This window comes from Chenopodium quinoa, unplaced genomic scaffold (genome assembly GCF_001683475.1).
Source record: "Chenopodium quinoa cultivar QQ74 unplaced genomic scaffold, ASM168347v1, whole genome shotgun sequence".
Lineage (NCBI taxonomy): Eukaryota > Viridiplantae > Streptophyta > Magnoliopsida > Caryophyllales > Amaranthaceae > Chenopodium > Chenopodium quinoa.
The window spans coordinates 76,017-92,713 of NW_018742899.1; the positions used below are offsets into that span (position 1 = coordinate 76,017).

At 34.6% G+C, this 16,697-nt stretch overlaps 1 protein-coding gene across 2 annotated transcripts; it reads right to left on the reverse strand.

The window, feature by feature from the left end:
- Positions 1-8,809: 8,809 nt before the first annotated feature.
- LOC110727038 (F-box protein SKIP23-like) lies at positions 8,810-16,156 on the reverse strand. Of its 2 annotated transcripts, XR_002512449.1 has the most exons (3): positions 14,840-16,156; positions 9,303-9,387; positions 8,810-9,208 (listed from the first exon to the last, which is right to left on the reverse strand). XR_002512449.1 is itself a non-coding variant. In XM_021906571.1 (2 exons), the coding sequence occupies exon 1, from the start codon at positions 15,998-16,000 to the stop codon at positions 14,846-14,848; it is 1,155 nt and encodes a 384-aa protein (XP_021762263.1). In that variant the 5' UTR covers positions 16,001-16,156; the 3' UTR covers positions 8,810-9,387; positions 14,840-14,845. The 2 variants fall into 2 exon arrangements, 1 of the variants encoding a protein (XP_021762263.1); XM_021906571.1 differs by having other exon boundaries at positions 8,810-9,387.
- Between the last annotated feature and the right edge of the window lie 541 nt (positions 16,157-16,697).

Genomic DNA, 16,697 nt, shown 5'->3' on the forward strand with positions numbered 1-16,697 from the left:
AGGCAACTCGCCAACTAGCGCTACCTTAGTGGAGCCGGTTTTGTGGAGTTGGTTGCCTTGCGGAGCAAGGGAGGTGTGGTCCTCACCTACTCCCTTTCCCTCCTTGTGAATTGAATAGTTATTTAATTTAATTTAGAATTAAATTAATTCGTTCACTTTCACATTTCACCAACTCTCCCACATGGAAAGTTGATGGAAACTCTTGGGAGCATTTCCCTATATATACCCACCTTGGGTAATGGGATTACTTTCTTGAGTAGAACTCAAAAGGAATCTCCCAAAGAGTGAGAAAACCTTAAGTTTGAAAACTCTAGTAATTTTGATCTAAACCCGTCTAAGCTACGGGGTAGGGGCCAGTCGTTGATCGAGGGTGTGAGACGTTAGAGGTCTTGTATTTGCGAGTCTCGTTGTTTTCCAAGTCCGAGCTCGAGATACCAGTGAAGCACGCGTCAAGGGTGAGTTAATCTTGTCCTTAGTTTCTCTCGCTTCTCTTTATGTGTTTATGCTTTCCTTAATTGCATGCTATTTTGTTATGTTGTAATTATTATGCATGCGATCCATTTTGCGGGTTTTGTTTTCGCGTGGTGTCAGACACCGCAAAACCTAACAATTCCCAATCCTAAATCAATTAGAATTCTTTAGGAACTTCTAGAATTCTCTAGAAGGTTCTAATCTATCCTTTCCAAAAAAATAAATATTAAAAGAGCTCGAGATCGAATAAAACGTCTCATATGATAGTCCTTATCCCGTTCAAATTAAAAGACGTCCAGATATATTTCATAAATCTAATTCTATTAGAAATCAAATTCCGTACATCTTTATTATCTTCAGAAGTCATCGCAGGACGACAAAACCAACGTGACAAGTCAGCGACGCGATGGAGACTAGCGCGCCGCGACAAGTTTGTTTCCCCACGTCAAAAAGAAGTTCTATTCCGTTCCAAAATTTGATCTTTTCTGATTGTCCAGACTCTTTTTTTTCCTATAAATAGAGGTCGTTTTCCCCGTTTCAAATCATCAATAATTACCATCAGTAACCATCATAATCCTCAAAGTTCTTAAACACCAATGTTCTTAGCCTTAGCCTAAACATATCCATCATACATCCAAATCAGTCACAATAGCTCATTAACGAGATTCGAATACTCTAAGCCATCCTTGACGTTGCCTTCGACCTCGACGTGAAAGGTTGATAATTTTGAGGGTTTGGTCCCAAATCTGTATTTCAATTCATATTTGATTTATTTACTTTATTGATTTAACTTTCTTGAAGTTTACTAACGTGTGTATTTTTTTAATAGCAAGAAGGTTCAGGCATCAAATTGAGTAATTCAATCACCCTTATTATTATGCTTCTGATTTTAGAGTAGAAATCATGTTTACAATGTTATATTAATTCCTAGTATCATTCTTAGGATGTTATTATGATTTCTAGTATCATGTTTAGGATAACGCTTTGATTTTGACATGATAGGATTTGTTATTGATCCGTTTAGTATCATGCCTAGGATCTTACTACTAACGAGGTGTTGTTGATGATGATGATTGTTATATTATTCATATATTTGCTTGATTATTCATGATTTATTGTTATTGCTTGATCACGCCCCTTTTCTGCAGGTTTAAAGGGAATTTGTACTTGAAATCACGCCTAATAAGATAATTAATAATTTGATTTAGGCTTAACATGATTTTAATTCAAGTGATCACCAATAATAGATTTGATTGTGCATTAATAATCAACCAACGTAGATCAAACAGGTTTAGGATTAATTTGATGTATGTATGCTAATCGAAAAGCGCGCATGAATATCATAAGAATTGAGTAGAGGCCTATTTAGGGCAGGTTCAATCTCTTTAAGGAGGGATTCGTACCATCATCCCCGAACATCCAGTCATGGTTTCGAACAATTATGGAGTTAGCGATCTCCGTGATCATGAATTGGGTGTAACATTCCGCCCGTGAACGGTTTACAAGTTCATAAAACTTGTTGGCGACTCATTTTTCTCTAGTTTCTTTTCTTTAATCGCCGCCATGCCTAAAAGCATGAACCACAGTAGGGCTCAAAGAGTTGAAAAATTCCCTACTGTTTTTGGTAACTCTAATGGGGAGGATTTTTAAATTGATTCCTAAATTTATTTTAGCAATTGATTTAGAATGAGTGGATGAGACTTGAATGATTCTAGATATTCATGTGCGTAATTTTGATTAACATTGTGGCATAAGCATAAAAAGGTTCGCATTGGAAAGACCATCTGTAATGCGTCAAAAACATAGGACATACACGTAGGAAAGGCCGAAAATATTTTTCACAACTAAAATCGAAAAGACGCTATGAAAAATCAGAAAAAACATCAAAAATTGAAAGATTCTAGTACTATCTCGACGATTTTACTTCCTGATTAAGTTTTTTTCGACTTTCTGAACCCATATGTGTTTTACATATGGTTTTAGCCCATGGGAATTCACGCTCCGTCCACCCTAATAAACGCTTCGTGCAATAATGGGTGCATCTGAGTTTGTTGAATTCACCAAACCATGGAGTTGAGTCTAACTCGTGAAGTCCCGTCCATCGTGTCAACCCTTCTAAGGTAAGGCTTCCGTGCTATGCATCCAGCCTCTTAACCATGGACCCTCTTGGACACCATAATCCTTGACCTAGAAAACTAGAGCCATGGTTAGGTTGCAAACTCATTGCATCATATTGTGACTACTTGACTACTTGTGCGTATCTTACTTGTGCATATCTTACTTGTGCATTCCTTGTTTGTGATTAAACTAACCCTTTGATTGTGATTAAACTAACCCTTTAATTGTGATTAAACTAACCCTTTGTCTTAACTTGATTCTTGTACATATGACTTGTATATACTAACCCAAAGGACTTTGCTTAATTAATTTGGTTAATTAAAACAAACCAATAAAAGTATAAATATGCTCGACCTAGAAGACTATAGGCTTAAACCTTCGAAAGAATGGCCGAAAACAGATTACGATAATGTTCCAGTTCTGGCACGCCATTTTAATCTGTGTCGCCTAACGTTTACAACCAACACTTCGTGACAACATTGTCGTTTTGCGTTGAAACTAGAAATTTCCATATCCTTCCGCAAATACATCTTCTCCCTTTACATCACTTTCCATGCATTACATACTTCACACTTTACTTTCCATATATATATATATATATATATATATATATATATATATATATATATATATATATATATATATATATATATATATATAATATATATATATATATATATATATATATATATAAATATATATATATATATATATAATATACATATATATATATATATATATATATATATATATATATATATAAATGGGATCATGTGAGAACCCATGGCTTAGGTGAGAACTATTTTAAAATGAGAACTCATCTAACACCATTCATTTTTATTAGATGAATGGTTCAGATTTATTGTTTCATTAGTGAGAATTCACGTGGGCCACCTTCATTAATTGTAATGATTGTTTGTATTTTTTTTTTTAATTTTTGTGCATTGGGACACAAAATCTGTCAAAAGTTGTCATTATTACATGCTTTTTATTATTTATTGCATTGAAACACAAAATGTAGTTGAAGTGTACGTCGTAAATGATGTTTCGTAAAATATATCAAGTGTTTCAATTTATAATATTAATTTTTCATATATATTATTTCCTGTTTCATATAGTTGGACTCTATATGAACTAGGTGTACTGTGATTTCTTACACCTTATCTGATGTTTCAAAAAATATACCTTATGTTTCATTTTATAATGCTTATGTTCCATAAAATATATGTGTTGTTTCATATACTAATGATATTGTTTTTTGTATTGGGACACAAAATCTGTCAAAAGCTGTCATTATTATATGTTTTTTATTATTTATTGCATTGAAACATGTTAATTTGCATTGGAAAACCAATAGATTGTTCAGTAAAATGCAAGGTTCACATAAATTCGAACGTTACGTTAAAATGTAGTTGAAGTGTACGTCATTAATGATGTTTCGTAAAATATATCAAGTGTTTCAATTTATAATATTAATGTTTCATATATATTACTGCATGTTTCATATAGTTGAGCTCTATATGAACTAGGTTTACTGTGATTTCTTATACCTTATTGATGCTTCAAAAAACATACCTTATGTTTCATTTTATACTACTTATGTTCCATAAAATATATGTATTGTTTCATATACTAATGACATTGTTTTATACATAAAAATCATTGATGTTTTTATATAATATTTCATTCGAATATTATTTATATTGTTCCAGAAATATGAACTATTGTCCCATAAATATTATACATTGTTCCATACCATATGTGTGAAATGTACTAATGACTGAAATGCGTGTTCCCAAGAAAATTAAAAAAGCATGTACCAATGACTGAAATGCGTGTTCCCAAGAAAATGCATGGGAAAGTGATCATTAATCTCAGCCATCAATAATCTCAAAATAGATGGTGTAAGATTGGTTCTTATTTTAAAAGGGTTCTCATATAAGCCTTGGTTCTCACGTGATCCCACCCCTATATATATATATATATATATATATATACGGGGAGGTTCCGCTAAAAACAGGGCTTATGGTGAAAACTAAAAACAGAAAATCTCAACCATCCATTGTTACTAACAAGATCTAACGGTTTAAAAATAAATAAAATAATGTAGAGTCACTATATATAAAAATAACGTAACTGTATACAAAAATAGGGTAACTATATCAATTTTTACAACATTTGTCACTATATACAAAAATAGGGTAACTATACCAATTTTGATCCTATTCATAGAAGTCACTATATACAAAAATAGGGTAATTATATCAATTTTGACCATATTTACATAAAGGTCACTATATACAAAATAAGGTAACTATATCAATTTCGACCACATTTACAAAAATGTTACTATATACAAAAATAAGGTAACTATATCAATTTTGATAACCCCATTTGGAGGAGGAATCCAACGCCTTGGCCTGGTACGGGGGGCAGTACCTATATGTTGGGGAGGGTTCTTCAGCTTTTCTCACTCCTCTGTCCACCGTAGCACACGAGCCTTTAAGACAACAACTGGAGTTTCTTTCTCCTAGAAATTTTCACATTTCTATCTTGCCAAATCCTCCATATTAAAATCTAAAAAGAACTTACACTAACATATTTTTGCTAATAGCAGTGGACTTATAGCAATGGAACAGCTACACTACAACAAAATAAGATCAATTTCCTTCCAAAATTGCAAAGTTTCATCATATATCTCAAATCAGTACTACTGTAATACAATTTGGATATAGTGTACACCAATACTAGACAAATATGGGTTGTGACCCCTAAACTGAAGTTGGCGTTTCCTTATCTTGCTCAGTACCCTTGTCCTCATCGCTTTGGCTTCCAGCATAACCATTCCGTGACATCTTGAGCTCAGATGGAAGATTTTTCCTGGCTTTGCGGCTCCCACGATCTTCCATTGATCCCACACCTTTGTTTTTGGAGGTGGGGCAGTATCTCCAATGGGTGCAACCAAACCTGGTGTTGGAAATCTCGCTCAATCAGTGAAGGCGATTCAACCCAATCCCACTCTCCGACGACCAATTACGGAAGTCAATCACAGCTCTTCACCGATCTCATCTTCTTCGTTCACCCCTACCCCCGAACCAAACTTCGGTGATAAACCCACCCTCACAAACACCGATTGTAACCCCCACCATCATAAATAAAAAAAATAGCAAAATCGCAAATTAATCAAACAAAAAAAAGCAAAAACCCTAAATTGAACGGGAAATCGAACAAAATTGAACAAAATCGAACAAAATGGAACAGAAAATCGCAAAATCAAACAAAATCGAACAAAATTGATGAAAAAAAGTCGAAAAAATTGATGAGCAAAAGTCGCAAAATCGCACTGGAAATCGAACAAAATTGATGAACAAAACACGCAAAATCGCACAAGAAATCGCACAAAATTGATGAACAATTTTAGAGAGAGAAGTTGCGTGAAGGAGAAAGAAGTGAGGGAGTGTATGTCTAATACACGAATTACTAAATCCCAAAAAAATCAAATCGAAAAATCAATTTGGTATTTCCAAAAACACGTATATAATACCAAATTAAACAAATATCATAAACGAAAACTCACTTTTTGAAGCTATTGACGAAGATTGAACCAAATTCCTCTATAATTTGATGAAGTTTAACATTGATATTGAATTGGGAAGCAGAGAGAATGAAGAAGATGGTGAACGTAAGATGGAAGAGAAAGAAAAATAGAGTAAAAAGTAGAGGAGTGGATGGATTTTCAGAAATCAAGGAACAAATCCCACGGTCAAGAATAACTATCACACGGATATAATCTCCTCCGTCAGATTAGAATTCAATGGTCTAGATTACTTGTTTTTAGTTTTCAGCCTTAGACTTGTTTTCACATGATCCACTCCCTATATATATATATATATATATATATATATATATATATATACCTCCCTACATGCTTTCCTTCTATATGTTTTCCCATACACATTATTTTCCTCATACACTATGATCTTTCCTCATCTATGCATGTTAAATCGAGTTCGAGTCAAGTAATTAACAATAAATAAATAAATAAATAAATATATATATATATATATATATATATATATATATATATATATATATATATATATATATGGACAAAAATTTGAGAATATAGGAAGTTCTTATATATGCATTTTTATAAAGTAAATAGTTTCAAGTGGATGTAGGTGGATAATAAGCGGATAATAGATGAATATATGTGACTTGTGAGAAACTGAGTAATAGCTAGGTAGTAGACATCCACTTGGGGAGAGATAATTATATACACCCAGGTGCACCGTATATCAATGAGTATTTTGTTCTCATTTTGATGATCGTTTTTCATTTAATCATCAAATAAAGACCAAAAACTAACCTTGGGTGAACGGTGCACCTGGGTGTATATAACAAATTCCACCACTTGGGTGGTGAAGCGGACGTGGATTTAGACATAAACCCACTAAGACTGGTATGGCTATTGGATAAATATCCACCATAATAGTGTATAAACCATAAATATATGATTGGTATACTTTCTCCGTTTTAAATTATTTGTAACGGTTTGATATGAAGTGTGAGTAAAAAAATATCTAACAGTTACAAATAATTTAAAACGAAAGTAGTATAAATTTTATGAGGGAGCCCCAGTTAATCTCTGAGATTAACATTTCAAGTTAATCTCCCCTAACAATTTTTCGCATTGATTTATGTGCCACTTTATTATTTCACTTTTATTATTTTGAAAATAAACATAAAACAATATATTGTGAGAGGAGATATATTTTCAAGTTTATCACAGAGATAAACTTGAATTTTCCCAAATTTTATATGGATGTGGGTAGGACTGTATGAGGAGGGGGATGAATGGATTATACAGTTGTTTTAAGTATCTACTCGTATTAGTCGTTTCGCATTTACCAAAGTTATATGCTAAACTGCTAGTCTGCTAAAGGGTTGATATTTAGTTGCAGAGCTGCATTGGGATCCAACTAGCCAGGGGCCCAGGGCCCTATTACAATTTGTATAAAATTAATTTCAGCAATACATTTTGGCTTTACTTTAGTGGTTAAAGATGTAGTCTTAACTCTTGAGGTCAAGCGTGAATGTGAAGGCCTGTAGATTGCGGCAGGTTTAAATCCCTTATCTCCGTTTGTGAGTTGTATTGTCCTTGTAGCTCATTTAAATACTTAGTGTTTGGATCTATTTCTGTACATATAATTCAAAGAGACATATCTATTTTTTCCGTAGCCATTAAGATATAATCGTACTGGTTAAGTTTATTGCAGCGAATTATTACGAAACAGTTGAAGTGAAAAACTGAATGTGACAACAATGGACAGAAATCAAGGTGAAAGCTTCGAACAACCAACAAACTAAATGCTTTCATTATCGTTACCTAACACAATATTAAGGTGGGATAATTATCAAGACATTGAGGTCATGATGCCTCCTCAATAAAATCCAATTATAAATAATACCACTTGGATTGAGACCAATATCATCCTACTGTTCTTCTAAAATTTGGAGAAGTTTACCATTTGTGTCAGAAGTGCAGATGTTTAGCAAAAACAGAGCATAATCTCCATACATTTGAGTTATAAACAGTCTAAAAATCAACACTATGGTTAGATAGGACCTTTCCTCACAGTTATACTGCTTATACAAGGAGAAACTTATCATCAAACCGCGCACTAGGTCAGGAGTTCAAATCATCCACAGAGTAGTGGTAGAAATTATGTATCAAACAAAAAAAAAATTCGCACCAAGTTATACGGGATGATACCGACACCGATATGGGTCTAATAATCTAGGTTAGATCTTGACATTTAGGGCATTTCCAATACTAGCTTTATAGAGTCTATACCCATATCGGCCTATTTCACTAGGCACGTAGAGACTAGAGACCTGATTCCGACCATGTGGACACCCTCAGTCCACTTGACAAGGCAGTTACTTGGACCGACACGTGACACCAGCTTGAAATTTCTATAAATACCCAAGCATATTTCACTTTTAAGGTACGATTTTAACCTAAACACTCCTAAACCACCTTTTATACTCATATCATCCCGTTCACTTATTTTAGCATCAGAGTATTTATCCTTAGACAAACCCCGAGGGCAGCTAATTACGTTGACTATGTAGATACCCAGTTAGACGATAAACCATTACCAAAGGCTATGGTATGGAATCGTCCGGAGAAAAAAAATAATAATAATAAAAAAAATTGCAAATCCATATGTAAGTCATTGCTGCAAAATAATAGGGAGCTTATTTTAATGTATTAGACATAAACATATCAAATGAAGAACATCAATATTTAAAAAGCAACTCGCTTTCCAACTCCAGCTTATCAAGTGAGAGTTCCGAAAATTCTAAAAATCATGTACTTTTCCTAGAATTAATGAATCTCTGCCGACATCCCACATCTTTGGATATTGTTCGAAAGCCTTTGACAAAAGATGAAGGTTGTTGTAAATGTGAATTAAATCTTGGTCAAGAGTTGGATTAAATTGTTCCTCCTGAGTGAATGAAGGGGGCATCAGGGCATGTACTCCAATTTGCTTACAAGAGGATGAAGTAGGTTGTCAAAGTTAGCCCACAACGGTTTTCCATACTATACATCCTTGAAATAGAAGTTAATTCCTCAATAAGTCCACTCTTCATAATAAACAGAGCAACTTTATTTAAACTAAGAAAGAAATAGCTTGACACCAGACCTCGGAGGCTCACACCAACAGCACAGCATTCCACAGAAATTGCAAGAAATCAGGATGTTTCTCCAGAAGAAGACAATGTGCGCACCTGCATGCAATTGTTGCACAATGAGTTTTCTATATTGAAACTCAAACTATACTCACTCAAAGCCTATGATCAAAATTATGGTTAATAGAAGGACAATACAATCTAGTTGATGAAAAAAATTAGGAATAAAAATATTTGATTCCATATTATCAACATAATCCAGTAAAATGCAACATGTGAATCATCCAAAGAAGCATATTAATTAAGAGCTAGTAAATAACATATAAGTATGCTATGAAACTGTTATCATGAATTCATGATAGTTGAGCTACAAAAGCATGGAAGTTGAGTGCTTTGGGGATTGAGGAAAATATGGTGTTGGATAGGCCAGTGTCAGTGTGGAGGGAGAAAATTCACGTCAACGACGTGTCGTGATTATATATACTTTCTAAATTTATTAGCCCACCAATGTTTTATGAACTGTATTGTTTTCCTTTACTAAAGTTTTCTCAAACCTTTATGTTTTCTACTTCAACGTTTTAACCACTCTTTTAAACTTTCTTGAATTTTATTTTTGGTTCCCTTTAAAACTCCCTAGATTTTTTTTCCTTAAATGCTCTTTCGTTTACCCACTTTACTCACCTTTTTCCAAACTCTTTTAAATGATGATTTTGTTATGTATTTTTCTTTATATTATACGATTTCTTATGACGATTCATGTTAGCCGACCCCAAGTCATTTTGGGACTAAGGCTTTGTTGTTGTTGTATTTATTGCAAAAATCCATGTTCTATTTCTTCAATGGTTAAAATTTTCCTATATAAACTGATATAACAAATAGGCAGTGGATTGTGCTGAACCGTTTGTGCAGGGTCAGAACATGATATATCACCCTCTCACGGGACGTCCCATACTGGCTTGGCTAACCAAGCACATGACACACAACATGCCTGGCAGGATGGACTCGTACTGGTTCACAAGCCACCACATGCCTGCACTTTACATAAGTGGGTTTAATATTCAAATCTTTGGTAAAGATAAAGATTCTTGTAGAGAAAAACCAAGTTTAGAGCATGCTATGGAGTTCATTAACAACCCCTACTGCACAGGATCTCTACAAGTCGTAGGATGAATCAGGACAAGCCACCCATTATAAATAACTTACCAAAGGGGGAATTCAAGTTAGTTGGCGTCACCTGAGGACATGGGGAAATTAAAAAGGAGAGATACTGAGTAGGGAGGAGTGTGAAGAGTGTTGGTTAGTTTCAGAGAGAGAGAGAACCTCTTGAACGTTCTCACAACTGTAATCATATTGAAGCTTTAAGCTTTATCAATCACAGACTTATTCATTCCTTATTATTCCTTATTTCACGGGTATTTGCTAGTGATATTGCATTGCTAAAGGGGTGAGACAATTACAGTCGCATTCCCTTTCACTCAAATTAGGAAACTTAGAAACTAAATGAACACACGAACCCCCATACTAAATCAATCAATCAAAGCCTAAATCCCATGAGTGGAATTGACTAGATGAACCAAAAGTGATTATTCCGTATAGTCATCCACAAAAATCTTCCTCCTCCATCCCCTACGATATAAAACCTCACTCTCATGCAAATCCATTCGCTTCATATCCTTCCTAACTCCTTCCAACCAAGTCATTTTCATTCTCCCTCTACCTCGTTTTAGCTCTCTATGATTCCACTCTTCTACTCTTCGTACCGGTGTACCCTGGTGTCTCCGTCTTACCGAACCAACAAAGGTGAATTTCCTTTAGGTTGTGTTTGGATATACTCAATTCATTTCAAATGAATGATTTCAATTTCAGAATTTGAATTCTTAGAATTCAATTCCAAAATATTTGTTTGGGAAATAGTAGAATTTCAATTCCTGGATTTCAAATTCCATCTGATGTATGAAGAAGAATAGATTTTCTACAAAGTAATTAAACATTGAAAAAGAAAATTTATAATCAGTGGATAATTTTTAATTGAAGGAACAAACAAAATTGAAAAAAAAAAAGAAAAGAAAAGAAAAGAAAAATTAACAAACAAAATTGACTAATTTATAATTATACTGACTATCAATTTAAAGTTTTGGAACATTTTTTTAGCGTCAATTTCTTCCAAAAAGAAAAATTAATTTTACGCTATTTTATTTAGTGTTCTCTGGTTTATTATTAAAATTGCAGTTTGATTGTTTAATGTGAATCCAAAATCAAAGCTTCTACTTAAGACTATAAACCCTAATTTTTTCCCCAATTTGATTATTAGAATGAAAATCATGAATTTACCTTCCAAATTAATGAAGAAGTAGCTTAATTTAGATGAAATTAAACCTTTATAAACTTGAATCTTGCTTCAATCGAACAAAACAATCTTGTAAACAACAAAATTTGTGTCAAAATTGTTCAAATAATGATTTATTTTGGGGGGTCGACGGCGGCGGCGGAGTTGCAATGGTTGTGACGGTGAAAGTGGCTTATGCGGCATTGCAATGGCGTTTAAGCGACAGTGGTTGAAGTATTTAAGCAACGGTGCCATGGTGGAGAAGGGAGAATCGTGGTAGAAGAGTGCTGTGATAGATGAGGGTAGTGGTGGTGAGAGAAACAAGAATTTGAAATTACGCCAATTGTATTAGAATTTCAAATTTTTAAAGCTACAGTTATGTTTGTAAGGGCTTGGATTTGGGCTAAATACAATTCCAAATTCTTGAGTTATCCAAACAGCCTATTTAACCCAATTCCAAGATTCCAAATGAAATCCTTAAATCCAAACAGACCATTAGTTTGTTTGCAATGTCTGCAACACCCACTTTCGTGAGAATAACTTTATTGTTTCCATACATCCATCTTAACATGCGCATTTCCGTAACCTCTATCTTTTTAATGTGCTCCTTTAAAACCCAACATTCTGTACCATAAACCAACACTGGTCTTATGGCAGTCCTATAGAATTTCCCCTTCAACTGTAAAGGAATGGTTCGGTTACATAACACACCCGTGGTTGTCGTCCATTTAAGCCACCCCGACTTAATCCTGTGGGCCACGTCTTAATCAATGTCACCATTCTTCTAGATGATCGACCCAAGATATTTAAAACACTCACTCATGGTCAAATCCTTTTCGTCCAAACTAAAAACAAAAAATAATAAAAAATATAAAATAAAATAAAAAAGAACTTCTTCTCCAGGATCAAAATGTCTTTTCCGCTCTAATACCTCCTTTATGCATATTACTGTGAGCTAGTAGCTATAGACAAAAAGGCCAACATTTTTACGCAAAAGAAATAACTTATTGCTTTAGTGTTTGCATTCCCATTTCCTAATTGTTTAAACATTATAGTCTCTACAATTCCCAAATTTTCATCTTCATTCCCATACCCTTTATCCAAGAAACATTGTATCACCCCCTTTCTAAAGATTTACCAATGATCTGCTGCTAGAGCTGCTATTGTATCTAATTTATTGTCATACAGATACTGTACAATTTTGTTTTTTGTATGCTTCTCAAATTAAATCAAATGGTAAGAGCCTTCTTACTTAGCTGAGATTCAGATCAGTAGGAATAAAAGGAAAACATTGTAGATTTTTCTTAGCTTCAGATTTCAAACAGGGCAGCACCCATTTAAGTATCTATAAGCACTTGAGGCTTTCCTCAAATGTTGCTAGTTTCACAATGCATGCCCTATTGTTGACATTACAGTTGCCAGGAGCATAAGCTGAAATTGTGAAGTTAAGAGAAAATTTACTACTGTTACCAGTTACAGCTGCTAAAGGGTGCTCATTGGATGGTAAACCTGTAGGCCACAAATATTATTTATAACTAGCCAAGTTTTAAAGATTTTTCAGGAGTGCTGCAGGGACATTGATGGTCTAAACACCATAGAAAATTTGATAAGAGTTCTTGCAAGGAAAAAATTTAGTAAAAAAAAAAAAAAAAAAAAAAAAAAAAAACATTGAAGCTGCCATTATGGAACAAAACCACACTTTAAATGGCTTTGGGTATTCAAAAAAAAAAAAGACTGGTTTAATAATAAAAGCCTATTTGTACTACATAGATTGGCCACCACAGGCAGCTTGGGCTATTAGGAAGATTTGGCAAGCAGATAACCATTATTGACCCTTTACAATTCTGAACTTATTTAAACTTAACTAAACTTATGAGATCTTATTATAACTTATTTTAGTTTAAATGAAACTTTAGGCAACCTTTATTGACGCTTATCGGAACTTATTTGTACTTAAATGACCTTATTTGTACTTAAATGAACTTATTTTCCCCGAACTAGAATTAGTGGAAAGTACAGGTCTTACACTAATGTGTATTAATGCCTCCAACATGAATAAGGAAACACAGTGTCTATCTCTATTAGGACTGTTTATCTCTTCCTAGGTCCCATTCTAAATAAGCAGTCTCATTAAAAAAATAAAAAATTATTAAATATAAATAAATAAATAAATAAAAAAACACAAGCAGTCTTTGCACAAAACCAGAAGCTTCAAGCAAGGTTTGTTACGTGGTTTCCTCTCCATGAAAGGCTATGTGTAACCTACAGCATTAAATAGGGGTTACAAAGTCAACAAGACTAAACTTGGACTTGTGTCAAGCACTATCCACACAACCAGAGTATTTAATTTCAAAGTTTTTTCTTACAGTTTGAGTGAACACATGATTTTGGAAATCCGAGTTCAACTGTTCAAGTGGCGAAAATAGTAGAGAGAGCTAGAAAGGGATGAGGTTCCCCAAAGCCTTCCCAGGAGGAGATTTCTTTACTGCCTCCTCTCTACACATGTCACGTTCCTAGAGCCACATTTTTGTGTTTGAGTTTCCGACTTTGAAGTACTTTGTGGACGTAAACTTACAATAAAAGGAATTTTTCATGTACCAATGATAAAGATATTGCATAATCTAAGCACCCTAAATTCAATGCAGGAAATGCAATTTGCCATTATTTTTAGGATGAGCATGAGATGAGTACATCTAAGAGAGTGGTTCCCCATCTTAAACAAGCACAGGCTAGAAATAAAAATGACTAAAATTATCTGTGAGGCTATCGTATTCATAGTCATTAATTCATCATCATCATCAGAACGGAGCATTATACAAACCTAATCCTTATTGAGTGATATCCCATCCAATCTAGGAGGTATAGTTATGGTACTGCTGGCCACTGGGACTCACAAGACTACATACACTACAAGAGAAAAAATTGGTAAAGAGCCACCTCAAAATATTTAGGCCTAGCCGCCTGGGTGGGACTTTGTTATGCACACTCTGTAACATGTATTAGGCCAAAACAATCAAGTACCAGTTCTCTACAACCTATCAAATAAACATATATAAGCAACTTTTCCGTTGAAGTATAGTCACGACGCACAAACAGACATTACATAACAACAATTTAGAAAACAAAATTAGTCATGAATAAACTCAAACAAGCGTCAATTGCAAAGCATAAGAATCAGCAAAGCCAACAACAAAGGTAAATGCAAGTTGATGTGATATGACATACCTTAAATCAGCGAAGATTAAGAGCTACAGCCAGACTGAACCAACTAGAAGGCGGCCAATAAAGCTTGGCATAACTCTCAGATTCTACCAAGTAACTACTTGAGTTTGTTTTCATCTCGAAAACTTTAGTGAATTCATCAATTCCACCAATTCTATCACCATCATCTTCAAGAGTGACACCCTTAAAGTAGATGACATTTCCTATGTCACCATGATAATCATTTCTAGACAATGAAAAATTTGCATCATCACCCACAAAGAACACACAATCATTCAAGTCCAACTCATAATCCCAAAAACGTCCCTTATCATCCAATTTAAACACTCCAAGCTTAAAGTCTCGACTGTCATCAACGCCAACTCGATCAACTACATACAAATTCCCATCACACTCTACCAAATATGTACATTTACCTTCACCAAACATCAATTTTGGCACCAAATCAAAGGGTTTCAACCTAGAATCAATCATCACAAGCCTTCCTTTTTTATCAGCAGTAGCATAAAATTTTCCATTATAACTAATAATATCATCAAAAGAACGCCCATTAACTCCAATTTCAGTCCACTGTTCATCCCCAATTCTCCAAATCAACAATTCCCCACTTAATTTCAAACCCAGAACAATAAAATCACCATTTCCAGCGAAATTCTTCGCAACAACAGCCTTCTTAAAAGGATTCTGCAAAACTCCTCCGAAAGCAGAATTAACAACATACGATTCAAAAACAACAGAAACCCTAAAATCAAGAAGATTCAAACTCAATTTCGGTTGAGGGAATTTGGCATTAGACAAAAGAGGGTCAAAAAGAGAGAAGGCATTACGTTTACCTTCTCTCTCCTCAACCTTGATGAGGAAGCCACCATTGGAGAGGTTTTCAGGAGGAGAGAGGAGATAAATGGTTCGTTTAGAGAGAGAGAGGTGAGAAGGAGAGGTTGAGACGCCATTGGAGAGTGGAAAAGGGAGCTTGAGAGGGAAAGTAATGGAGGAAGGAAGAGGAGAAAGGGAAGAATGCCATGACCTGCAAAGAGAGCGAAGTCGAAGAGTGCCGATTTTTGGGTCGAGGCGATCGGCGATCGATGATAGAATGTCGACGGGAAGGTCGGGCCACGGTGAGTTCTGCCCGCCGCCGCTGCTGCCGCCGTCGGGAATAGTGGACATCGTCCGAGAATTCTCCGATGATAATAAGAAAAATATTACTCTATATTTGATCTCCTAAAGTTCGTTTAATTTCAATAGAAAAATATGGAATATTCTGTTTTGTGTTGAATGCTTTTAACTATCCGTAAGTATCAAAATAGAAGAAAATACAAATTTATCTCCATTTCTCTTGTGTTTATCACGGGTATCCGAGATTACCTATTTAATTAGGGATTACTTATTCTTGGGTTACTCAGTCAGTTAACGCGTTTTTGCTAGAATTACTTATTCAAGGGTTACGTATTTAGAGGTTACTCAGTCGGTCAAAGGTTACTTGTTCTAGGGTTACTCAGTCGATTAGCGTGTTTTTGTGTGAGAATAACCCCTAACCGATCGAGTAATCCCTGACCGACCGAGTATTCGAGTAACCCCTGAATAAGTAACCCCGACCACACTGTGTGGCCAGCCACATAAAAATTTGTGCACAGGTATAAACCATCCCAAAATTGCTACTTGCTCCGGTGATAAACGAATCTTGTTTATCTTTATAATGGAGATTAACTAAGGCAGCCTCTTAAAACAGGGAGAAATCTAGGGAAACAAGTTACTCAACATGAGAGTCAACATGGCACTTTAGAAATTTCATAGATTTTATTGGGAACTTGATTGTAATTTACAATGAGGACGGATAGAAGACGTTAACTGGCGTTAAGTTAAC

Bases quoted from the DNA above. Each gene is read 5' to 3' on its own strand.
- LOC110727038 (XM_021906571.1), bottom strand. From the start codon at position 16,000: ATGTCCACTATTCCCGACGGCGGCAGCAGCGGCGGCGGGCAGAACTCA.